General features: G+C 37.4%; 1 protein-coding gene across 1 annotated transcript in view; it reads right to left on the reverse strand.

Annotated features, from left to right (window-relative positions):
- XPR1 (xenotropic and polytropic retrovirus receptor 1) overlaps positions 1–26,258 on the reverse strand; it is a 269,974-nt gene that overhangs the window by 23,630 nt on the left and 220,086 nt on the right. The window contains exons 12-13 of the mRNA XM_053605329.1: positions 12,845–13,011; positions 2,004–2,143 (exon numbers count right to left, since the gene is read on the reverse strand). Of these exons, the coding sequence (XP_053461304.1) occupies positions 2,004–2,143; positions 12,845–13,011 (307 nt within the window). The remainder of the gene's footprint in view (positions 1–2,003; positions 2,144–12,844; positions 13,012–26,258) is intronic.

Below are 26,258 nucleotides of genomic sequence, written 5' to 3' on the forward strand. Positions count from 1 at the left end.
ATGCCCATCAACCCATGAATGGATTAACAAATTGTGGTATAGCATAGCATGGAATACTATGCAGCCATAAAAAGATGGAGACTTTACATCTTTTATGTTTACCTGGATGGAGCTGGAACATATTCTTCTTAGTAAAGTATCTCAAGATGGGAAAAAAGTATCCAATGTACTTAAGACTATTATGAAACCAAGATATAATTACTTACACATTCATATGAATGATAAAACACAAATACAGTCCCCAAACAGGACAAAAGGGAAAGGGGAGGGTGAGCAGAGGCAGGTTATTTGGTGGGATCTCAATGTGCACAACGCAAGGGTACATTTCAAAACAACTAAGAGTATATTATAAATTATGCCTTACCACAAAAAATAAATAAGTGATGTGATGGTTATGTTAATCAGTTTGATTTAAGCATTCTACATTGTATATCAAATCATCACATTATATTCCATAAATGTATACAGTTATGATTTAATACAAATTAAAAAAAAATAAAAAATGCCTTGAGGATTTTTAATAGTCATAATTTGTACCTTCTGTCCTTTTCCACATGGTCTTACTTAAGCATTTTATCAATAGCATAAGTCTTCTAAAACAACTAACTTTGGCTTTGTTAATTTTTTCTATCTTTGTTTTTTGTTCCATTAATTTTTGTTTTACATTTCCTTACTTCTGCATTCTTCTGGGTTTGATTTGTTGTTTTCTAAATTTTTCTAATTTCCTGAGCTGTAAACTTTTCTGATACATACATCTAAGGTTATACATTTCCCTCTAAGCATAGTTTTAGCTGCATTTTACATTTTCTTTTATCACCTTATCTATTTGATTCTGTTCAAAATATTTCAAAATTCACATTACAATTTCATTTTGATGAAGGATTATTAAATGTGTGCTGCTTACTATCTAAACATTTGGGAAATTTTAATTATCTTTTTGTGATTTTAATCCTCTAAAATTTGTTGAGACTTCCTTTTTGGCCCTGTATAGGGTTAATTTTGGTAAATGTTCTATATGCATTTAAAAGAATGTGTATTTATTTATCTATTTTTGAGACTGAGTCTCAACTCTGTTTCCCAGGCTAGAGTGCCATGACATTAGTCTAGCTCACAGCAACCTCAAACTCCTGTGCTGAAATGATCCTCCTGCCTCAGCCTCCTGAGTAGCTAGAACTACAGGTGCCCACCCCAACACCCAGCTACTTTTTCTATTTTTATTAGAGATAGAGTCTCACTCTTGCTCGGGCTGGTCTCGAACTCCTAAGTTCAAGGAATCCTTCTGCCTCAGCCTAACAATGTGTATTTTATAGTTGTTAGATGAGTTCTATGTATATTAATTAGGTCAAATTGTTGGTTAACTACTGTTTATCTATTTATTACTGAAGCACTAAAATTGTAAATTCATCTACTTCCTAGTAATGCCAACCTTTGCTTTACAAATTTTTTAGTTATGTTATTAGGTACAGACAAATTTGAATTGGCAATCACAAATGAATGCAAGTTTGGCAAATTTCTTTAGTGTAAAAGTGGCTTCAGTGCTCTGTTTATCTTGGGGTTTTTAGTCTCACTTAGATTAGGAGCTATCCTGTCAGATTGCTAAAGCTTTTAGGGAGACATGAAAAACATTTTATTCATCATTTTTATTGTTTTCAGTGAGAAGGTAAGACTAAAGAGCCCAGAATGCCAAATTGCAAAAAATGATTCTCAAAAAATTTTAATTTCTGTTCTAAGCCTTTTTGTCTCCCAGTTTCCACTTATTATCCTTCTAGCAGAGCCCAATTTTCAAAAAGCCTATTTATCATCAATAGGCATTTTAACTTGGCAAGAATCAATCTCTAAGTCCTGTAAGTAGGAGTTTCCAGCTCTGAAGCTGATGAGAAGTTTGAGAAAAGCTGGAAAATTGAAGCTTTTCAAGTATAAGTTATAATAAATTCTACTTTGTAAGTAGTAGGTATATTTTAGGTAAAAAGAATCTTTGATAAACTTTTCAGTAGTTTGCTTACCGGAAAACCTCAAGGGGAGCAAGGACAGTAGCAATGATATCCCCGGAATGAGCCATCAAACTTGTAGTGGTAATAGAGATTTGGATAGTCCAAGCAAAGCGCAGTATCACATCCTCTATTATGGCACAGTAGTAGTAGGCCTGAGAAATAATAAGCAAATTAAGTACAGTCCCTATCATGATTATCATAAATAAGCACATCTATCAGTAAGAAGGCTCACCCATGTTCTACCAATAAGCACAGGTTCAAGAAGAGTTACATTTTATTTTTCAGGGAAGTACACATTTTAGTAAGGCTTTCCACCAATTTAATTTTTTCTTAAATAGTACAATATTCAAAAAGAAATTACTGAATTTTATAATCATTTAACAAACATATTTCATTCCCATATTGTATACAAGGCTTTCTTCTAGGCTCTAAAAACAAGCCGGACAAGATCTTTGATCAACTGAGATTATATTATATGCTAATAACTTAATAGTTAGTTATTAGAAAAGGATAGCAGATTTATTAACTGCGTTATTTGTACTTTTATTCTCTAATTGCCTTCCCCTTCAGTAAATAAAATTAAGTGTGGCTTTCACAAAAAACATGACTGAATTTAAGAAATGTTCTATTTTTACATAGAAGACAGTACTTAACTAATACTTTCAGGTACTAGTATCCATTTAGGAGTACAGTTTTGGCTATACAAAAAGTCTTAAATGCAAACAGACCAGAACTGTAATCCATGGATTTGTTCATTATTAATCTCTAAGAAACTAGCTATTTTTTTTTTATTTATTTGAGAGAGGGTCTTGCTCGGTTGTTCATGCTAGAGTAGCTCACAGTAACCTCGAACTCCTGGGGTCAATCAATCCTCCAGCCCTAGCACCTCCAGTAGCTGGGACTATAAGTGTGTACTACCATGCCCAACTAATTTTTCTATTTTTTGTAGAGATGGGGTCTCACTCTTGTTCTGGCTGGTCACAAACTCTGGGCCTCAAGCAATTGTTCTGCCTCAGATTCCCAGGGCTAGGATTATAAGCTTGAACCATTGTGCCCTGTCAAAACTGTTTCTTTAAATACATGTATTTAAAGACTGAAGTCTTTTGGAAAATAGAACTGCTATGTATTAAGCCATATTATTTATGTAAAAAAAAAAAAATTTTTTTTTTTTTTTTTTTTGAGACAGAGTGCTTAACTCTGTCACCCTAGGTAGAGTGCTATAATGTCATAGCTCACAGCAACCTCACACTCTTGGGCTCACACAATCCTCTTGCCACAGTTTTTCATTTTTAGTAGAGATGGGGGCCTCACACTTGCTCAGGCTGGTATCAAACTTGTGAGCTCAAGCAATCCACCAGCCTCGGCCTCCCAGAGTGCTAGGATTACCAGACAGTGAGCCACCACACCTGGCCTTATCCAAAAATTTTTTAACAAAGTAATACTAGTCATTGTGAGAAGGCTATTATCAAAAACCCAGTAGTCTCCTTACTCCTTTCTCTTTCCATTCCCTAGAGACAAATGTTTTTAAAATCTGTGGCTATTATACTATTTATCCTCCATATTTAACAGTTTATATATACTGTTATATCTTGATGATTCAATTCTAGATAATTGCTGATTAAATTTATGATTTAAGGATTATGATGAGGTTTTTAACATATTCATATACTTCCCCATTACCTCTGCCATCCTCCAATATAGTGATAATACAATTTTTAGATAAATCCACAGCTTACACCTTATTAGGCCTAAGTGAAGAATTGTAAGTTCACATCTTTTTTTCTTTTTCTTTTTTTGAGACAGAGTCTCACTCTGTCACCCTGGGTAGAGTGCTGTGGCATCTTAGTTCATAGCAATCTCAAACTCCTGGGCTCAATGATCTTCTTTGCCTTAGCCTCCCAAGTACCTGGGACTAAGGTACCCACCACAGATCCTGGCTAGTTTTTCTATTTTTAGTAGAGACAGGGTCTTGCTCTTGCTCAGGCTGTCTCGATCTTCTGAGCTTAAAAAATCCACCTGCCTCAGCCTCCCAGACTGCTAGGATTACAGGTGTGAGCCAGAGTCTGGCAATTTCATGTGTCTTTAATGGTTAGTCGTTTTTTTTTAATTTTTAAATTAAAAAAAATTAAATTATTATTATTTTGAGACAGAGTCTCACTTTCTTGCCCCCAGTAGAGTGCTGTGCTGTTATAGCTCACAGCAACTTCAAACTCTTGGGCTGAAGTGATTTTTTTTTTTTTTTTGAGATAGAGTCTTACTTTGTCACCCTCAGTACAGTGCTATAATGCCACAGCTCACAGCAACCTCAAACTCTTGGGCTCAAGCAATTCTTTTGCCTCAGCCTCCCGAGTAGGTGGGACTACAGGTGCCTACCACAACACCCAGGTGTTTTTTTAGAAAAGGGGTTTCACTTTTGCTCAGGCTGGTCTCAAACTTGTGAGCTCAGGCAGTCCATGTCCACCTCAGCCTCCCAGAGTGCTGGGGTTACAGGTGTGAGCCACTGAGCTCGGCCTTAACAGCCAGTCTTAAACTATCCACAATGACTGACATAGCAAGTAATGTCACCAAAAATAAGACCATCTTTTGGGAGGAACATACTTACCTTGAGACACAGAAAAGTTAAGTTTGAATACAGAGATGACAAAAATAGTTCTTGACCTGAGGTGTGGTGCTCAGTATTATACACTGTTAATCCTTAATAACTGATGTTAAGGTTCATGTAGCTGTGTTCTTAACTTTTAATGAGGCTCCACTGGACTCCATACTTCTCAAACTTGATTTTCATTCCGATATTTGACTTTTTAAAACTGAGGGGAATGTGGTGATCCAGCAGAACTTTTTTTTTTTTATAAATTTGCAAATTATAATGTAAGAAAATACATACTTCATTTTGTAGGATCATGAAAATATGTAACAACAAAGAAACTTTTTGAAAGATTCTGTTCACTAGTTTTAATAGAAACCAATATGAGGGGGAACAGATTAACATTTATGTAAAGAAACAGTTTATCTAAGCCATCACCATAATAAGAAACAAATGTTTAACTCACAGTAGAGCAAAAGCAATAATAAGCAGCCATAAAATATACACGTTTGGTGAGCACAATAGGGCCATTTTTTTATTTTTTTGAGACAGAGCCTCAAGCTGTTACCCTGGGTAGAGTGCCATGGCATCACAGCTCACAGCTACCTCTAACTCCTGGGCTCAAGTGATTTTCCTGCCTCAGCCTCCCGAGTAGCTGGAACTACAGGTGCCCGCCACAACGCCCGTCTATTTTTTGGTTGCAGCTGTCATTGTTGTTTGGCGGGCCCCGCTGGATTTGAACCTGCCAGCTCAGTGTATGTGGCTGGCACCTTAGCCGCTTGAGCCACAATAGGGCCATTTTTATTTGAGTTTGTGTCTGCCCTGATTACTGATTTACTTTTCAAAATAAATTTACAAAAATATGTCTAATGTCTTACTGTCTAATGTCATATTGTCTTAATTTTCAAGTGGGGTTATTGCTATATAGTTCAGGCAAAAAAGAAGATCATTGTCAACAAATGCCCCCTTTTCCCCTTCATTTGCTCATCTGAAGTTAACCTATATATCCTTCATTCTATTTACTCTCCTTAATCACTTATTTTCAGTCCTCACATTTGAAAAGAGCCCTCCCTACTCACCAACTGAATATTGAAACTTTGGTAGAGTGCCATGGTGTCACAGTTCACAGATCCCTCAAACTCTTGGGCTTAAGTGATTCTCTTGCCTCAGCCTACCAAGTACAGGCACCAACCACAATGACTGGCTATTTTTTATTGTAGTTGTCATTGTTGTTTAGCAGGCCTGAGCCAGGTTAAAACCCACCAGCCCCAGTGTATGTGGCTGGTGCCCTAACCACTGAGCCATGGGTGCTGAGCCAGTATAAAATTTAGTTACTCAATCTATATTTCCCTCTCATCACAGAATTTTAGGACTAAGACAAAAAAGATAAAAGAGATAACACCCTTACCCAGTCTAACACCCTTACCTTATAACGGAGAATCCACTGTATAGCCTGGTTGGCTAAAGTTATAAAGCTAATTAGTGAAAAAATTGGGATTAGAATTCACATGTCAGGATTCCCAGTTCATTGTTTAATTTCTGTCAAGGTCCAATCATGATATTTATCCTTTAATAAAACATCTGAGCAAAGATACCTTTGGTTTTCTGACTTTTTTATCTTAGATAAAATCATAAGATAATTCCTGAAGAATTCTCTGTATTTTCAGATTGAATTAGCACTTGATTTTTTTTATTTATTTTTATTTTATTTTTAAAATTTATTTTATTTTATTTATTTTTGAGACAGAACCTCAAGCTGTTGCCCTGGGTAGGTAGCTCACAGCAACCTTCAACTCCTGGGCTCAAGCGATTCTCCTGCCTCCACCTCCCAAGTAGCTGGGACTACAGGCGCCTGCCACAACACCCGGCTATTTTTTTTTTTTTCATTGTTGGGGATTCATTGAGGGTACAATAAGCCAGGTTACACTGATAGCAATTGTTAGGTAAAGTCCCTCTTGTAATCATGTCTTGCCCCCATAAAGTGTGACACACACCAAGGCCCAACTCCCCTCCCTCCGTCCCTCTTTCTGCTTTTCCCCCCTCATAACCTTAATTGTCATTAATTGTCCTCATATGAAAATTGAGTACATAGGATTCATGCTTCTCCATTCTTGTGATGCTTTACTAAGAATAATGTCTTCCACGTCCATCCAGGTTAATACGAAGGATGTAAAGTCTCCATTTTTTTTAATGGCTGAATAGTATTCCATGGTATACATATACCACAGCTTGTTAATCCATTCCTGGGTTGGTGGGCATTTAGGCTGTTTCCACATTTTGACGATTGTAAATTGAGCTGCAATAAACAGTCTAGTACAAGTGTCCTTATGATAAAAGGATTTTTTTCCGATGGGTAGATGCCCAGTAATGGGATTGCAGGATCAAATGGGAGGTCTAGCTTGAGTGCTTTGAGGTTTCTCCATACTTCCTTCCAGAAAGGTTGTACTAGTTTGCAGTCCCACCAGCAGTGTAAAAGTGTTCCCTGCTCTCCACATCCACGCCAGCATCTGCAGTTTTGAGATTTTGTGATGTGGGCCATTCTCACTGGGGTTAGATGATATCTCAGGGTTGTTTTGATTTGCATTTCTCTAATATATAGAGATGATGAACATTTTTTCATGTGTTTGTTAGCCATTCGTCTGTCGTCTTTAGAGAAAGTTCTATTCATGTCTCTTGCCCATTGATATATGGGATTCTTGGCTTTTTTCATGTGGATTAATTTGAGTTCTCTAAAGATCTTAGTTATCAAGCTTTTGTCTGATTGAAAATATGCAAATATCCTTTCCCATTGTGTGGGTTGTCTCTTTGCTTTGGTTATTGTCTCCTTAGCTGTACAGAAGCTTTTCAGTTTAATGAAGTCCCATTTGTTTATTTTTGTTGTTGTTGCAATTCCATGGCAGTCTTCTTCATGAAGTCTTTCCCCAGGCCAATATCTTCCAGTGTTTTTCCTATGCTTTCTTTGAGGATTTTTATGGTTTCATGCCTTAAATTTAAGTCCTTTATCCATCTTGAATCAATTTTTGTGAGTGGGGAAAGGTGTGGGTCCAGTTTCAGTCTTTTACATGTAGACATCCAGTTCTCCCAACACCATTTATTGAATAGGGAGTCTTTCCCCCAAGGTATGTTCTTGTTTGGTTTATCAAAGATTAGGTGGTTGTAAGATGTTAGTTTCATTTCTTGGTGTTCAATTCGATTCCAAGTGTCTATGTCTCTGTTTTTGTGCCAGTACCATGCTGTCTTGAGCACTATGGCTTTGTAGTACAGACTAAAATCTGGTATGCTGATGCCCCCAGCTTTATTTTTATTACTAAGAACTGCCTTAGCGATACGGGTTTTTTTCCGGTTCCATACAAAACGCAGAATCATTTTATCCAAATCTTGAAAGTACGATGTTGGTATTTTGATAGGAATGGCATTGAATAGGTAGATTGCTTTGGGAAGTATAGACATTTTAACAATGTTGATTCTTCCCGTCCATGAGCATGGTATGTTCTTCCATTTGTTAATATCCTCTGCTATTTCCTTTCTGAGGATTTCATAGTTTTCTTTATAGAGGTCCTTCACCTCCCTCATTAGGTATATTCCTAGGTATTTCATTTTCTTTGAGACTATGCTGAAGGGAGTTGTGTCCTTAATTAGCTTCTCATCTTGACTGTTATTGGTGTATACAAAGGCTACTGACTTGTGGACATTGATTTTATATCCTGAAACATTACTGTATTTTTTGATGACTTCTAGGAGTCTTGTGGTTGAGTCTTTGGGGTTCTCTAAGTATAAGATCATGTTGTCAGCAAAGAGGGAGAGTTTGACCTCCTCTGCTCCCATTTGGATTCCCTTTATTTCCTTGTCTTGCCTAATTGTATTGGCTAGAACTTCCAGCACTAAGTTGAACAGTAAAGGTGACAGAGGACAACCTTGTCTGGTTCCAGTTCTAAGAGGAAAAGCTTTCAGCTTTATTCCATTCAGAAAAATATTGGCTGTGGGTTTGTCATAGATAGCTTCAATCAGTTTTAGAAATGTGCCACCTATGCCTATACTCTTCAGTGTTCTAATTAGAAAAGGATGCTGGATTTTATCAAATGCTTTTTCTGCATCTATTGAGAGGATCATGTGATCTTTATTTTTGCCTCTGTTAATATGGTGGATAATGTTTATAGACTTGCGTATGTTAAACCAGCCTTGCATCCCTGGGATGAAGCCTACTTGATCATGATGAATGACTTTTTTGGTGAAAAGCTGTAATCTATTGGCTAGGATTTTGTTGAGAATTTTTGCATCTATATTCATGAGTGAGATTGGTCTGAAATTCTCCTTTTTGTTTGGGTCTTTTCCTGGTTTTGGTATCAGGGTGATGTTTGCTTCATAGAATGTGTTGGGGAAGATTCCTTCTTCCTCAATGTTTTGGAATAATTTCTGCAGTACAGGAATAAGCTCTTCCTTGAAGGTTTGATAGAATTCTGGAGTGAAGCCATCCGGACAAGGGCATTTTTTGGTTGGAAGATTTTTTATTGTTTCTTTGATCTCAGTGCTTGAAATTGGTCTGTTCAGGAGCTCTATTTCTTCCTCGCTGAGTCTAGGGAGAGGGTGTGATTCCAAATATTTATCCATTTCCTTCACATTGTCAAATTTCTGGGCATAGAGTTTCTGATGGTATTCAGAGATGATCTCTTGTATCTCTGTGGGATCAGTTGTTATTTCCCCTTTATCATTTCTGATTGAGGTTACTAGAGATTTTACTTTTCTATTCCTCGTTAGTCTGGCCAATGGTTTATCTATTTTATTTATTTTTTCAAAAAACCAACTCCTTGTTTCATTAATTTTCTGAATGATTCTTTTGTTTTCAATTTCATTGATCTCTGATTTGATTTTGGATATTTCTTTTCTTCTACTGAGTTTAGGCTTAGATTGTTCTTCTTTTTCCAATTCCATAAGATCTCTTGTGAAATTGTTGATGTGCTCTCTTTCTGTTTTTCGAATGCAGGCATCTAAAGCGATGAATTTTCCTCTCAAAACTGCTTTTGCAGTATCCCACAGGTTTTGGTAACTTGTGTCTTCATTGTTGTTATGCTCAAGGAAGTTAATGATTTCCTGTTTTATTTCTTCCTTCACCCATCTGTTATTCAACAGAAGATTGTTAATTTCCATGCCTTTGGGTGGGGTCGAGCATTTTTGTTAGAGTTGAGTTCCACCTTTAGTGCCTTATGGTCTGAGAAGATACAAGGTAAAATTTCAATTCTTTTGATTCTGTTGATATTTGTTTTGTGTCCCAGGATATGATCAATTTTGGAGAATGTTCCATGGGGTGATGAGAAGAATGTATATTCTTTATCTTTGGGGTGGAGTGTTCTATATGCGTCTATCAAGCACAGTTGTTCTAGGGTCTCATTTAAATCTCTTATATCTTTGTTTAATTTCTGTTTAGAGGATCTGACCAGCTCTGTAAGAGGAGTGTTAAAGTCCCCTGTTATGATGGTATTATCAGATATCATATTGCTCAGACTGAGTAAGGTCTGTTTCAAGAATCTGGGAGCATTTAAATTGGGTGCATAAATACTTAGAATTGAAATGTCTTCTTTTTGTGTTTTTCCCTTGACCAATATAAAGTGACCATCTTTGCCTTTTTTGGCTTTAGTTGCTTTAAATCCACATGTATCTGAAAATAAGATCGCAACTCCTCTTTTCTTCTGAATTCCATTTGCCTGAAAAATTGCCTTCCAACCCTTGACTTGAAGCTTTAATTTGTCTTTTGAAGCCAGGTGTGTTTCTTGCAGACAGCAAATCGATGGCTTGTGTTTTTTAATCCAGTCAGCCAATCTATGTCTCTTCAGTGGGGAATTCAAGCCATTAACATTTATTGAGATAATTGATAAGTGTGGTAGTATTCTATTCGTCTTATTTTGTGAGAGTCCATTGCTTAGTTTTATCTTTTGCATCAGTGTAGAGGTTAGGTTCTGTCCTTTAATTTCTGAGTTCTTACTTTGCTGCTGATCCATTGTGGTGGTCAGTGTGCAGAACAGGTTGAAGTATTTCCTGTAGAGCTGGTCTTGTTGTGGCGAATTTCCTCAATGTTTGTATATCCGTAAACGATTTGATTTCTCCATCAATTTTTAAGCTTAGCTTGGCAGGGTACAGAATTCTGGGCTGGAAATTGTTCTGTTTAAGTAGATTAAGGGTAGATGACCATTGTCTTCTTGCTTGGAAAGTTTCATTAGAGAAGTCTGCGGTCACTCTGATGGATTTGCCCCTGTAGGTCAACTGGCACTTACTCCTGGCAGCTTGCAGAATCTTTTCTTTTGTCTTGACTTTGGACAGGTTCATCACAATGTGTCTTGGAGAAGCTCGGTTAGAGTTGAGGCGACCTTGGGTCTGATATCCCTCTGAAAGCAGTGTGTCAGAATCTTTGGTGATGTTTGGGAAATTTTCTTTTATAATATTCTCTAGTATGGCTTCCATTCCTCTGGGGCATTCTTCTTCCCCTTCTGGAATTCCTATAACTCGTATGTTGGAACGCTTCATAAAGTCCCATAATTCTGACAGTGAACGTTCTGCTTTCTCTCTCTTCTTTTCTGCCTCTTTTACTATCTGAGTTATCTCAAGAACTTTGTCTTCTACCTCTGAAATTCTTTGTTCTGCATGGTCTAACCTGTTGCTGATACTTTCCATTGCATCTTTAAGTTCCCTAATTGACTGTTTCAGTTCCTTCAGCTCTGCTACATCCTTTTTATATTCTTCATATCGTTCATCTCTGATTTGATTCTGTTTTTGGATTTCCTTTTGATTATTTTCCACTTTATTAGCAGTTTCCTTCATTGTTTCCATCATTTCTTTCATTGTTTTCAACATGTGTATTCTAAATTCCCTTTCTGTCATTCCTAACATTTCTTTATAGGTGGAATCCTCTGCAGTAGCTACCTCATGGTCCCTTGGCGGGGTTGTTCTGGACTGGTTCTTCATGTTGCCTGGAGTTTTCTGCTGATTCTTCCTCATGAGTGATTTCTTTTATCTGTTTCCTTGCCCTAATTTTCCTTTCACTTCCTCTTACTCTTTAAGTTCTCGTGCCTGTGGACTAAGGGTTACAGGATCAGAAGGGTGAGAAGGTTGAAGAGCAAAAAAGGGATGAAAGAAAGGAGGACCGAGTGATAAGGAAAAAAAAAGAAAAATAGAGAAAGGAGAGGGGGTGGGTAAAAGGAATATTGACCAAATGAAGAGAGGCACAGAAAGAGGGAGACAGAGCAATATAGGTGTACAGTAGGGTACTTTGACACAACCTTAAAAAAACTTGATTTTTAACAAATACTGGTTGAAACAAATGAAAGAAACCTTCTTGACACTCAAGTAGAGTCAGGCACTCCCTGTCCTCTGTGCTTTCATGACAATTTTTATTTAATCAAGTGTTCATTCATTTGTTCTGTAAACATAGTGAGGGAATGAACATCTGAACAGATATTATAGAACACTACCTGATAACTGCTATATAAGGGAAATTTATATAGAGTAAAAGAGGATTAGGACGGATAGCTAATGCTAGGAAACATACAGAAAGGCTTCTTAGAGGCAGTAACAATTAAATTAACTTTTAAAAAGGAGTAAAGGTATTTACAAAACAGACAAAGGAGAAAAGAGACGTTTCAGATGGAAGGAATTCCAAGCTAAAAAAAAAAAATCAGGCTGGGTGTGGTGGCTCACGCCTGTAATACTAGCACTCTGGGAGGCTGAGGTGTGTGGATTGCCAGAGCTCATGAGTTTGATATCAGCCTAAGCAAGAATGAGACCTTGTCTCAGCTAAAACTAAAAAAATTAGCCAGGCATTGTGGAGGGCACCTGTAGTCTCAGCTACTCAGCAGGCTGAGGCAAAAGGATCACTTGAGCCCAAGAGTTTCAGGTTGCTGTGAACTATGACATCACTGCACTCTAACCTGGGGCAACAGAGTGACACTCTGTCTCAAAAAAAAAAAAAAAAAATTCAAACTACAGTTCAATTATTCTTCTAGTCTAGTCTTTATCATATTAAATTGCCATTTGTTTATGTATCTGTATCTGTTAGTAGTTTATGGCCTTTTATGAGAACCAGAATTTTACTTTGTATTTCCTATAGTGCCTAGCATACAGTAAACATTTAATACATTTTTGTGATACATTTTGGTAATTATTTTTCTAATCATATCAGATTAATATAATCAGAGATTAGGCATGTATACTACAAGAGGATTCTAGTGGCACATCTAAGTTTTTTTTCTTTTTAGTAAGTAAAAACAGTCTTTGTACATACTTTTTGTGGGTATACAATCTCTTCCCGGAGGAACGTGTTTTCTCCAGCATTCCTATCAAACAGACCCCAGTCCATTTTCAGATCCCAAATGAGGGTATAGCAGGAACTGATGACACAGAAGATAATCCACAGGTAAAAGAACACCACGGTGTCTGAGTGACCTCGTTCTGAAGAAAGGGAAGGGGATAAGAGAAAATTACTATGTATAAATAAAATTCTTTTTTAAGCAAAACAAATTAAAAACCAGATTCTTTATAGAGCTCCAAAAGAAAGTAAGTCTTTAAACAAATCTTAGGAGGATCAGTCTAACAAAGGTTAAATAATAAATATGATTCCCCTGAGAGCCAAAGTAATCATCATTTATTGAATATGTAATATTTGTACAAATGTGCACTTGGTGTTTATGGTGAATACATAAAAATCCAAATGACTGCAAAAACAGTTTGACTGTTAGAAAAGATGTCATTTTAATTTTTGCCATTAGGTGGCAGCTTAGCCTAAAATATGGGGGGAAAAAAAATCTTGAAAAACTACCAAAGAGGAATGTGCTGTGTTTGCTTCAAGAAATTCTTGGATTATTTTTACTTTAGAGCAAATTTCCTTCACGCACTTAGCTTTTATCAATACTTTGGTGAAAGTAATCAGATAATTCTGAGTCTGGATATAAATGCTAGAAGACAGACTGATGAGAAATTTACCCCTAAGGATATATATAAAATCAAATTTCTCTTAAATCGCAAAGCAAAGCATGATATTTTTGTTTCTTTTAGAGGATGTTTCTGATACAAAGGCCTAATTGGAATTTACCCTGGGAACACCAGAAAGTGACTTTTGGCTTTAAGCTGAACACTATAAAACCCACTAACTCAGAATAATGATTTACAAATGCAGTTATACAACTTAATATTTTTTGCTCTTAAGTGCTTCATATATTCGCTAATGAAATTCTTCTGTGGTAAGTTCCAGAGTCATCATGATGTTATAGGTATTCTCTAAGTGCAGGATATAGGTACATAACTGTTAATAAGGTTCTGAATCATTTGGAAAAAAAGACACACAACATCTAATTCAAAAAAGTTTAAATTCTGGTCACATTCTCAAAGATATAGAAAACAAAAGATATAGCATGCATCATTCATAACCCTTCCTATTAAAAAATGCAAATGTTTATCAATCATTTTACAGGGAAGTACAGTATTCAAAGGCACCTTTCAGAAATTCATAATCTAGTGAGTACAAAGGACATGTTATTGATGATAAATCTGAACTCAAAATGAAGTACACACAAAGCGCTATGAGAACATCAAAGAGAATGAGAATGTTTCTAAAAGTAGGAAAAAACGAGAGAGTAGCATTTGAGTTATTTCTAGAAGGATTAAATAAATAGTATTGCACAAGTCAGGCAGATGACATAAGATCATTCAAGGCTGAAGGAAGATAATGAGAAGGGATGGGGATAGGAAGGTGAAAGTGTTTCAGAAGCTACAAGTAATCTATTAACTACCATAAGTAATATATAGAGGATGTAAAAGAATTGATATGATTTGAAATGAAGCTGGAAAAGAAATGTTCAGACTGACTGTGGAATGCTTTCTTGGGCCTTAAGATCAGATCTGTGTTTAGAAAAATAACTGGCTGGCAGGTTACTTGTACTGAAATTACTTAGCTGGTTGAATAAATAAATATCTCAGAGCCCCAGTGTTGTGGTAGAGAGTCACTTCTTATCAGCTCATGAGAGGCAACTGTTAAATTTTCAGAAACGTTGGCAACTACCTGTTAAATAGTCATTATTAAAAATTAAATTACATAAATTAACAATTAGATGAAAAGCAAAGGTAAAGGTAAATACTCGAGATCTATCACTTCCTAATTATCTTACTAAACTTTGCTATCTTCAGATCTTTTGAGGCTATACACATTTATTAGATCTTTATAGTGGAAATTCTATATAACGCCCTGCAACTGCACATCTTTTCCCAATTCCATACTGAGTGTTCTCATCTTAGTAGCCTGAAATTGGCTATGGTGGAAATATTTACACCATGAAAATCAGCCTACAAATAAACACACTCCATCCCCACTCCATACCAGCAAGCACATTACTATTTAGCTATTTCTCTGGGGATGTCAGTAGTAGGGAGAAGAAAGACATATTTTTTAAATGACTCACAAAGATTCTAATGAGCAGCCCAGTTCAGTATAAATACATTTTCGGGTTTAAACTATTTCCACGAAAAATTTTCATCATCCAAGGAAAACTGAGGCTCACCACTTCAGGAGGCAGAGTTGGGAAGATAGCTTGAGGCCAAAAGTTGGAGACCATCCTGGGTGACATAATCAGACCCCCCCCCCCCAATCTATTCACAAAATAAAAAAATTAGCCAGTCATGGTGTCATGTGCCTATTGTATTAGGCTCTCAGGAGGCTGAGGTGGGAGGACAGGATGGCTTGAGCCCAGGAGTTCTGAGTTTGCAATGAACTATCTTCATACCACTGCACACCAGCCTGGGTGGCAGAAAGTCTGTCTCAAAAAAACAAAGATAAGACAAGAAAAGAGATAAAAAAGAAAATTGAGCTGAATATTTACACTACAACATTACATCATACGAATTACCAATTTAAAAGGTCTAACACATTATTTACTTATTACCTAAATATAGTTGGATGGGTTCTGACATGTCTTTATTTCATTCTATACAAAGATACAGGGTCTGAGTAGTATCATTCAATAATTAGCATGGGGCAGAGACAAGATGGCTGACTGAAGCTAGCTCTCCACAGAGGCTCCTGACCAGAAGGAGAGTTAAAGGACAGAAATTTAACAAGTAACCTGGTGGATTAGAGCTGCACCAAGAGAGAAGGTTAAAGAACGCACATAAACCCTGCTGAGGCGAGCTGCAACCACAAGGATACAAACCAAAGGTACAAAAATCCATCACTAAGCAGACAGGAGTACCCTCCCCCATGAGAATGTCTCGGAGTGCCCCACAAACAAACGAGTAGAGTTCAAAGGTCCTCCCACTACACTCCACGGGAGAAACTCTCTAAAAACTGGACCTACCCCCCTACTAGGGTGCCATGGAGTTCTCCTGCCAGGCATAAAACTGTATATATTCTCTACCTACAATTCTGAGTTCCCAGCACTCCCCTCCACTCTCACTCTGAGGTCTGGAGGCCTGTCCCCCAGGAGTCCAGATTCTTGGGTGATTTCTCGAGGGGTGTAGACAGGGCCTAAACTGCAACAGGTCAGTGCAGACTCTGGGGAACGGGAGTGAGGAGAGGAAGGTCAGCTGTGAGGGAACCACACTGGAGCGGCGGTGCCCGGAGGTGCAGAGCAGCAGCGGTCTTTTGGCAACAATAGGGCTCACTCCCGGATATTCCGAAGCCACACCTCTTGTCTCCCTGGGCAACCAGAGAAGGCCGGGCATCTACTTAGGTGGGAACCATCACGAACAGGGATGGAAATGTAGGCCCCATGAGTAAAGGGTTTGCCTGAGGCAATACTGGCCCTGGTGAAGTGCAGGGACTAGAACACACGGGCAGAGCCGGGAAGTTCCCAGGGCAGGGCTGACCCAGAGGACAGCTTTACAAAGCCTAAAACGCACCCGGCCCTCAGGGGCTCATCAGCCTATAGACAAGGGAAGACAGGAGGCTAGAACTGACAGCTAACCGAATACAAACCTGCAGGAGCAAAGACAGGACCTGAGGTGCAGGCTCTGAGAACTCAAAAAAGCTTCTCTTCTGCAGGGGAATTTAGCAGGGACAGAAACAAATTCCCACAAAGTTGTTCTGTTCTGTTCTGTCAGTAACATCAATCAGGGGTGGGGCTTGAACTGAGTGAACACCGCCCAGCCTCCATCAAGCGCCCAAAGTTGTTAGGCCTCACCTCCCCCTGCTAGATAGAGGCAGAGCAGAAATAGATTTCTTTGTGATTCAGGCAGGTGCAAAGACCTGGAGTATCGGTTCACTATAGGGAACTGGGTCAAAGCCCTGCGGGACTATCAGTGACTGGGTGTGACAGAAGTGCAAGGTGGGGAAGGAGGCATCAACCTTCCCAGACTAATCTATTTGCTGAATGGGTCCTCCTGACTCCACGGAGCACCGGAACAAGCCATATCTGAGTAGTCACCAGACCCCTGTGATCCAGTTGCCAGAGACCTTTTAAACTCTCCCACCTGAGACAGGTGCTGACTGACAATTGATTTGGACCTTTTGAACTGAGCCAATCGCCCAAGGACTATTCATGTGGTGCCCTGGTTGTGCGGTTGTAGGAAGGTTTGATTTTCCTTTTCAAATTGTTGCCTGTGGAAGGCGGGGTGATTTAATTGCTGGTATTTCACCACGGCTGAGACTTCAACCCGGAGTAACTATTTCAATAGGGTCGAACAGAGACCAGCTGAAAACAAGACAGAACGAACCACTTAGCCCCACCACACCAAAAAGGTCCCCAGTTTCTCAGGCAATATCACTGTACGGGTCTTCGACAAAGCTCCAGGGGAAAAATCAAACAGTGTAAAACAATCCTGGGGCAAAATCAGCGGAAAAACTCTGGTAACATGAATAACCAGAATAGATCAACCCCCCCAAGGAAAGATATGGCAGATGTAACTGAAGATCCCATTCATAAACAGCTGGCTGAGATGTCAGAAATCGAATTCAGAATTTGGAATGCAAACAAGATTAATAAAATGGAGGAAAATTTGGAATTAGAAATTCGAGCAGCAATTCAAAAGTCAGAATTAGAAATATGAGGAGAAATTCAAAAGTTGTCTCAAGAATTTAACGAATTTGAAGACAAAACCACCAAAGATTTTGACACACTGAAGCAAGAATTTGCAGCCCTCAAAGATCTGAAAAATATAGTAGAATCCCTCAGTAACAGAGTGGAGCAAGCAGAAGAAAGGATTTCTGACATTGAAGACAAAGCCTTTGAACGCTCCCAAACTCTCAAAGAGGAAGAGACATGGAGAGCAAAAACGGATCATTCTCTCAGAGAGCTCTGGGATAATTCAAAGGCTAATATCCGCCTCATTGGATACCTGAAAACGATGACATGGCCTCTCAAGGCACAGAGGCCCTTCTCCATGAAATTATGAGAGAATTTTCCAGACATGCCAAGAGATTCTGAAATTCAGACAGCAGACAGTTTCAGAACCCCAGCATGACTCAATCCCAATAAGACATCCCCCAGGCATATCATAATTAACTTCACTGAAGTTAATACGAAGGATAAAATTCTCAAAGCAGCTAGATGTAAGAAATCCATTACCTACAAAGGGAAGAATATTAGAATGACTGCAGATCTCTCTGCTGAAACTTTTCAAGCCAGAAGAGGGTGGTCATCGACTTTTAATCTCTTAAAGCAAAATAACTTTCAACCCCGGATCCTGTATCCAGCTAAACTGAGTTTCATTTATGATGGAGAAATTAAATACTTTAATGACATTCATATGTTGAAGAAATTTGCCATAACCAAACCACCTCTTCAGGATATTCTCAGACTTATCCTCCATAATGACCAGCCCAATCCTCTACCACAAAAGTAAACTGACTCAGAAACTTTTGATCAAAATCCAACTTCCACAGTGGTGAAAGGATTAAAAATGTCCACTGGAATTTCGAAAAACCTGATACCCAAAATTTTACCAGATTTATCACTATTCTCCATTCTCCATGTGAATGGCTGAAACTGTCCTCTAAAGAGACACAGGTTAGCTGACTGGATACAAAAACTCAGGCCAGATATTTGCTGCATACAAGAGTCACATCTTACCTTAAAAGACAAATATAGACTCAGGGTGAAAGGATGGTCATCCACATTTCAGGCAAATGGTAATCAGAAAAAAGCAGGTGTTGCAATTCTATTTGCAGATACAATAGACTTTAAACCAACAAAAGTAAGGAAGGATAAGAATGGTCACTTCATATTTGTTAAGGGTAATACTCAATATGATGAGATTTCAATTATTAATATCTATGCACCCAACCAGAATGCACCTCGATTTATAAGAGAAACTCTAACAGACATGAGCAACATGATTTCCTCCAGCTCCATAATAGTTGGAGATTTCAACACTCCTTTGGCAGGGTTGGATAGATCCTCCGATAAGAAGCTGAGCAAAGAAACTTTAGATTTAAACCTAACCGTCCAACATTTGGATTTAGCAGACATCTACAGAACATTTCATCCTAAAAAAACTCAATACACATACTTCTCATCAGCCCACGGAACATACTCCAAAATCAATCACATCTTAGGTCACAAGTCTAACCTCAGTAAATTTAAAGGAATAGAAATGATTCCTTGCATCTTTTTGGACCACCATGGAATAAAAGTTGAACTCAGTAACAACAGGAATCTGCATACTCATACAAAAACATGGAAGTTAAATAACCTTATGCTGAATGATAGCTTGGTCAGAGATGAGATTAACAAGGAAATGCCAAATTTTGGGAACAAAATGACAATGAAGACACGAATTATCAGAACCTCTGGGATACAGCAAAGGCAGTCCTAAGAGGGAAATGTATAGCACTGCAAGCCTTCCTCAAGAGAACGGAAAGAGAGGAAGTTAACAGCTTAATGGGACATCTCAAGCAACTGGAAAAGGAAGAACATTCCAACCCCTAACCCAGTAGAAGAAAAGAAATAACCAAAATTAGAGCAGAATTAAATGAAATTGAAAACAAAAGAATTATACAACAGGTCAATAAATCAAAAAATTGTTTTTTTGAAAAGGTCAATAAAATAGATAAACCTTTGGCTAATGTAACCAGGAAAAAAAAGAGTAAAATCTTTAATCTCATCAATCAGAAATGACAAAGACGAAATAACAACAGACTCCTCAGAAATTCAAAAAATCCTTAATGAATATTGCAAGAAACTTTATTCTCAGAAATACGAAAATCTGAAGGAAATTGACCAATACTTGGAAGCATGTCACCTTCTAAGACTTAGCCAGAATCAGGTAGAAATGTTGAACAGGCCCATATCAAGTTCTGTAATAGTATCAACCATACAAAATCTCCCTAAAAATAAAAGACTCGGAGCAGATGGCTTCACATCAGAATTCTACCAAACCTTTAAAGAGGAATTAGTACCTATGCTACTCAACCTGTTCCAAAAGGTAGAAAAAGAAGGTAGACTACCCAACATGTTCTATGAAGCAAACATCACCCTGATCCCCAAACCAGGAAAAGACCCAACAAGAAAGGAAAATTATAGATCAGTATCACTAATGAATATATATGCAAAAATATTCAACAAGATCCTAACAAACAGAATCCAGGAACACATCAAACGAATTATACATCATGACCAAGTCGGTTTTATCACAAAGTCTCAAGGCTGGTTCAATATACGTAAATCTGTAAGTCTAATTCAGCACATAAACAAATTAAAAAACAAAGACCATGTGATTCTCTCAATTGATGCAGAAAAAGCTTTTGATAATATCCAGCATCCCTTCATGATTGGAACACTTAAGAAAACTGGTATAGAAGGGACATTTCTTAAACTGATAGAGGCCATCTACAGCAAACCCACAGCCAATTATCGTACTGAATGGAGTTAAATTGAAATCATTTCCACTCAGATCAGGAACCAGACAAGGCTGCCTATTGTCTCCACTGCTCTTTAACATTGTAATGGAAGTTTTAGCCACTGCAATTAGGGAAGAAAAGGCGATCAAGGGTATCCATATAGGGATATAGGGTTAGAACAGATCAAACTTTTGCTCTTCGCAGATGATATGATTGTATACTTGGAAAACACCAGGGATTCTACTACAAAACTCTTAGAAGTGATCAAGGAATACAGCAGCGTCTCAGGTTACAAAATCAACATTCATAAATAGGTAGCCTTTATATATACCAACAATTGTCAAGCTGAAAAAACAGTTAAGGACTCGATTACATTCACATTAGTGCCATAGAAGATGAAATATTTGGGAGTTTATCTAACAAAGAACGTGAAAGATCTCTATAAAGAAAACTATGAAATTCTAAGAAAAGAAATAGCTGAAAATGTTAAAAAATGGAAAAACATACCATGCTCATAGCTAGGAAGAATCAACATTGTTAAAATGTTCATACTACCCAAAGCAATATACAATTTTAATACAATCCCTATTAAAGCTCCACTGTCATACTTTAAAGATCTTCAAAAAAATAATACTTCATTTTATTATCATAAAAAAACCTCAAATAGCCAAGACATTACTCAGAAATGAAAACAGAACAGGAGGAGTCATGCTACCAGACCTCAGACTATACTATAAATCGATAGTGATCAAAACAGCATGGTACTGGCACAGAAACAGAGAAGTAGATGTCTGGAACAGAAGAATAGAGAACCAAGAGATGAATCCAGCTACTTACCGTTATTTGATCTTTGACAAACCAATTAAAAACATTCAGTGGGGAAAAGATTCCCTATTTAATAAATGGTGCTGGGTGAACTGGCTGGTAACCTGTAGAAGACTGAAACTGGACCCACACCTTTCACCATTAACTAAGATAGACTCTCACTGGATGAAAGATTTAAACTTAAGACATGAAACTATAAAAATACTAGAAGAGAGTGGAAGGAAAACCCTTGAAGAAATTGGTTTGGGCAAGTATTTTATGAGGAGGACCCCTCCAGGAAATTGAAGCAGCTTCAAAAATACACTACTGGGACCTGATCAAGCTGAAAAGCTTCTGCACAGCCAAGAACACAGTAAGTAAAGCAAGCAAACAGCCATCAGAATGGGAGAAGATATTTGCAGGTTATGTCTCCGACAAAGGTTTAATAACCAGAATCCACAGAGAACTCAAACATATTAGCAAGAAAAGAACAAGTGATCCCATCGCAGGCTGGGCAGCGGACTTGAAGACAAACTTCTCTGAAGAACACAGGCGCACAGCCTATAGACATATGAAAAAATGCTCATCATCTTTAATCATCAAAGAAATGCAAATCAAAACTACTTTGAGATATCATCTAACTGCAGTAAGATTAGCCCGTATCACAAAATCTCAAGACCAGAGATGTTGGCGTGGATGTGGAGAAAAGGGAACACTTCTACACTGCTGGTGGGAATGCAAATTAATCCATTCCTTTTGGAAAGATGTTTGGAGAACACTTAGAGATCTAAAAATAGATGTGCCATTCAATCCTATAATTCTTCTACTACCAGAAGACGAAAAATAACATCATAATGAAGATATTTGTACCAGAATGTTTATTGCAGCCCAATTCATAATTGCTAAGGCATGGGAAAAGCCCAAATGCCCATCGATCCATGAATGGATTAATAAATTATGGTATATGTATGCCATGGAATATTATGCAGCCTTAAAGAAAGATGGAGACTTTACCTCTTTCATGTTTACATGGATGGAGCTGGAACATATTCTTCTTAGTAAAGTATCTCAAGAATGGAAGAAAAAGTATCCAATGTACTCAGACCTACTATGAAACTAATTTATGGCTTTGACATGAAAGCTATAACCCAGTTATGACCTAAGAATAGGTGGAAAGGGGAAAGGGAGGGACGAGAGGGGGAGATGGGCGGAGGGAGGGTGATTGGTGGGATTACACCTGCAGTGCATCTTACAAGGGTGTATGTGAAACTTAGTAAATGTAGAATGTACATGTCTTAATACAATAACTAAGAAAATGCCAGGAAGGCTACGTTAACCAGTGTGATGAAAATATATCAAATGTGTTTTATAGACCTATAAAACCAGTGTATGGTGCCCCATGATCGCATTAATGTACACAGCTTTGATTTAATAATAATAAATAAATAAATAAATAAATAAAATAAAAAATAAAAAAATAATTAGCATCATGAGTGCATTAAAAAAGATGGTATAATTCACCTACTATTGTTTGCAAAGAATAAAGTAAATTAGGCAACTTAATAAAATTTACTTTTATATTTACAAAACAAGATCAACCCTAAGAGATTAAAAACAAACACCTATTAATTATATTAGCATCTCTTTTTTACATTGAATGCTTAATATGTGCCAGGTGCTTTATATATATTAGCCCATTTAATTTTCTCAACAATAAGCTATCATCTTGTTTGCTAGCAAAATTAGGACATGGGACTAGTGTAGTAATAGATATATCCATTAGGAGGTAACAGAGTATTTCTCTATTAAGACGAGTTAACCTCAAGTCTTATTACTGACAGCTGATTTTCTTCTTTACTAATTATCAAAGAAATAACTGAGTCTAAATTAAAATGTAAAAGGTGATGGGAGAGTAAAAAAAATTAACTGAAAAAGGAATTAATAATGAAACTAAAAAAAGTGCTAATTTTCTGGTATTTCTCCTAGATTTTAAGTATAAATCTTGTCTTTAGAGCATAATTCTTACAATAGTACAATGGATCAGGGTCTCTCTCTTTCCTAAACCCATATTATTTCTATTAAATTTCTATGAAATATACCTGAGGATTTATTGACTTTTAAATATTATAGTACATTGTAGAGTAAGTAAGGTTTCATCTCATGGACTTCTTCAAACAATGATTAGCATATACCTGGTCTATAAATGCTACATTTTGGTCTCATTTTAATTACTACCCTTATTTGACTTTTCGCATCTCCCAAATGAAGAATGCCTCACCCTGAAATCATCTGCCTTCATTAGTATTCAGGAGAGGTACTAAAAACATAGTATCACTTTAGGCAAGCAATTACATCTTATTCTCTCTTGGCTAACCATGGTAGCCCACTTTAGTGATGTTGAGAATCACAGTAAATTAAGTCACTGCCATTCTATCCTAAGCTTCTCTCTATTACATTCCTATCGCATTAAAAACATAATTCATATTGGACATTATTTATAGTAATGGTATCCACTGAATCTAAAACAAATAAAAATATACTTCTTAGAGTTCTACATCCATAGCCAAAGGTACAAAGGAAAATAACTGCTATTATATTAGGGTGGTGATATTTCAAAAATAATTTTTAAAAATATTTAATGTTTTTATAATATAAAAGTAGTACATAGGAATTTCTCTATTCATTTAGCTGTTTACTGAATGTATACTATAAGCTGTATTATTCATAACATAGATATAATAGTAAAGATTAACTCTAAAACTCTTTTTTCTGTATATTCAACAAACATATAGGTAACGAGGTATATCCTAGGGAATGGGGGTATAATGAAGAATCATCAAGAGCCAAGTCTAAAAGAGGAGAAATAAGGTACACAAAAACACAACATAGAAGTACAACTGTAGAACTGTTCACAGAAAAGAAACCAATAAGCCCAGGCTTTTAGGAGGGGAACAGCAAGAAAAACTTCCTGAAGAAGGTGCTACTTGAGTTGAATCTTGAAAGGACTTGAGTTAAACAGGTTTATGAAGCAAACAGATCCATTCAACAGAGTAGAAAACATTCATCCATTCAATGAATGAGCACCTGCTATATGCCAGATATTATTCTAGGTACCAGGTACACAGTAGTGAACCTCACTCACCAATAAACAGACAAATTTCCTGCTTCAATAAAGCTTGCTACCTAGTAAGGGTAGACAATTATCTTACAGACAGATAAACAAGATGATCTCACATAGTAAAAAGTACTATGAAGAAAATAAAGCTGGCAGAGTTCCTCTAGATAGCGTTTAGGCAGAGAAGGTCTCTTGAGACTTCAGCAATGAGAAGCCGCCAGCCACATAAAAACCCAGAAGAGGAGTTACACATGTAACATTCAGTTTTCTGGTAACTAGGGCAGTGCACTTCTAGATATTGCAGGGAAACGAGTTTGAGGAGTAAGAAGGCTGTTGCAATAGCCCAGTGAGAAGTGATAAGGACTAGAACTCAGCACAACTATAAGGCACAGAGAGGTAAGACAAAATCGAGAAATATTTAGGAACTAAAATTGGCAGGACTTGGTAAATTCTGAAGGTGAGATAAAGGATGGAGTCAAGGATGACCTTTGTTTTTAACCTGGGTGACTAAGTGGTTGGGAACTGTGAGAACATGGGAATTGAAGCAAACTTTGGAAAAATATTGAGTTTAATTTTGGACATATTTGAGGTACCTATGAGACATTAAAAGGGAAGATGACCAGGAAATAAAAATAAGAAGCTTGAGATGCCTACCTGACAGTCACGTAGATAGTGGCTGAAACCACTGTGGGACCATCAAAAGTAATCAGAAGATCCTTCTATGAAAAGGACAAGGATAAGGAAACAATGAGAAACAGAAGTCTTCCATCTAGAAAGGAAATCACACTGCATTTGACTAAACATGGCAGAGTTTATCCTCTGAGCTCATGATTCTTTACACCAATGGTCCAAAGACATGAGAGCACTCTCAAGTGTCACAGAGTACCTCTTTGTCCCTTTAAAAATATAAATTTTGGCTCAGCACCTGTAGCACAGTTGTTACGGCGCCACCCACATACACCAAAGGCGGCAGGTTTGAACCCGGCTGGGGCCAGCTAAACAACAATGACAACTGCAACAAAAAAAAAAACAGATGTTGTGGAGGGCGCCGGTAGTCCCAGCTACTTGGGAGGTTGAGGCAAGAGAATCACTTGAGCCCAAGAATTCAAGGTTGCTGTGAGCTGTGATGCCACAGCACTCTAAAAGGGCAACATAGTGAGAGTCTCAAAAAATAAATAAATAAAAATACGAATTCTAATGCTAAATTTGTATACATTTTGAGGTTCCTAAATATGCTTTAATTACTATGTAAAGTTATGGTGGCTACAGGAATGGAGACAGTAAAAATAGAGAGATTAGTATCTTGAGATGTAGGAAGGAGAAAAGGAAAAGGGTCTAGACCAGATGGCTCAATAAGGTAAGGGAAATCTTTTTAGGGTGGCAGATTCTTGAGCTGCGTATAGGCTGTAAGGAAGGAACGAGTTAAGAAAGAAAAGGTTGAAGGTTTAGAAAAGACAAAGAATAGCTGCCAAAGCAAGAACCTGAGACAAGAAGAAATGAGATCAGAGCACAGGAGGAAAGACACATTGGTATCCAAGACTGAGGAAAATGCGGTAAGAAGGCATTTGGATTAAAGAAGTATGCAAGGAGAAGGTAGTTGAAGGAAAATAACTGTGACAGGCTCAGTTTTACCAAGGTAATAGGAAAAATGGTGGTCTGTAAGAGTAAAGAGGGAAAGGTTGCATTGGGGGCCTGAGGAAAGCAATGAGAGTTACCACAAAGTAACAAAGAGTTATCACAACATTTCAAGTTAACATTTCTAAGATCAATCAAAAAAATTTAATAAGTTAGCAAAGGACAAAATAACATATGAAAGTTTAAAAAGAAGCTAATTCCTCTTTCCTATTATTTATTATTATAAAACATTTCATGCTGGGCGGCACTTGTGACTCAGTGGGTAGGGCACCAGCCCCATATACTGAGGATGGCAGGTTCAAACCCAGCCCTGGCCAA

Source organism: Nycticebus coucang, chromosome 10 (assembly GCF_027406575.1).
Source record: "Nycticebus coucang isolate mNycCou1 chromosome 10, mNycCou1.pri, whole genome shotgun sequence".
In the NCBI taxonomy this organism is placed as follows: Eukaryota; Metazoa; Chordata; class Mammalia; order Primates; family Lorisidae; genus Nycticebus; species Nycticebus coucang.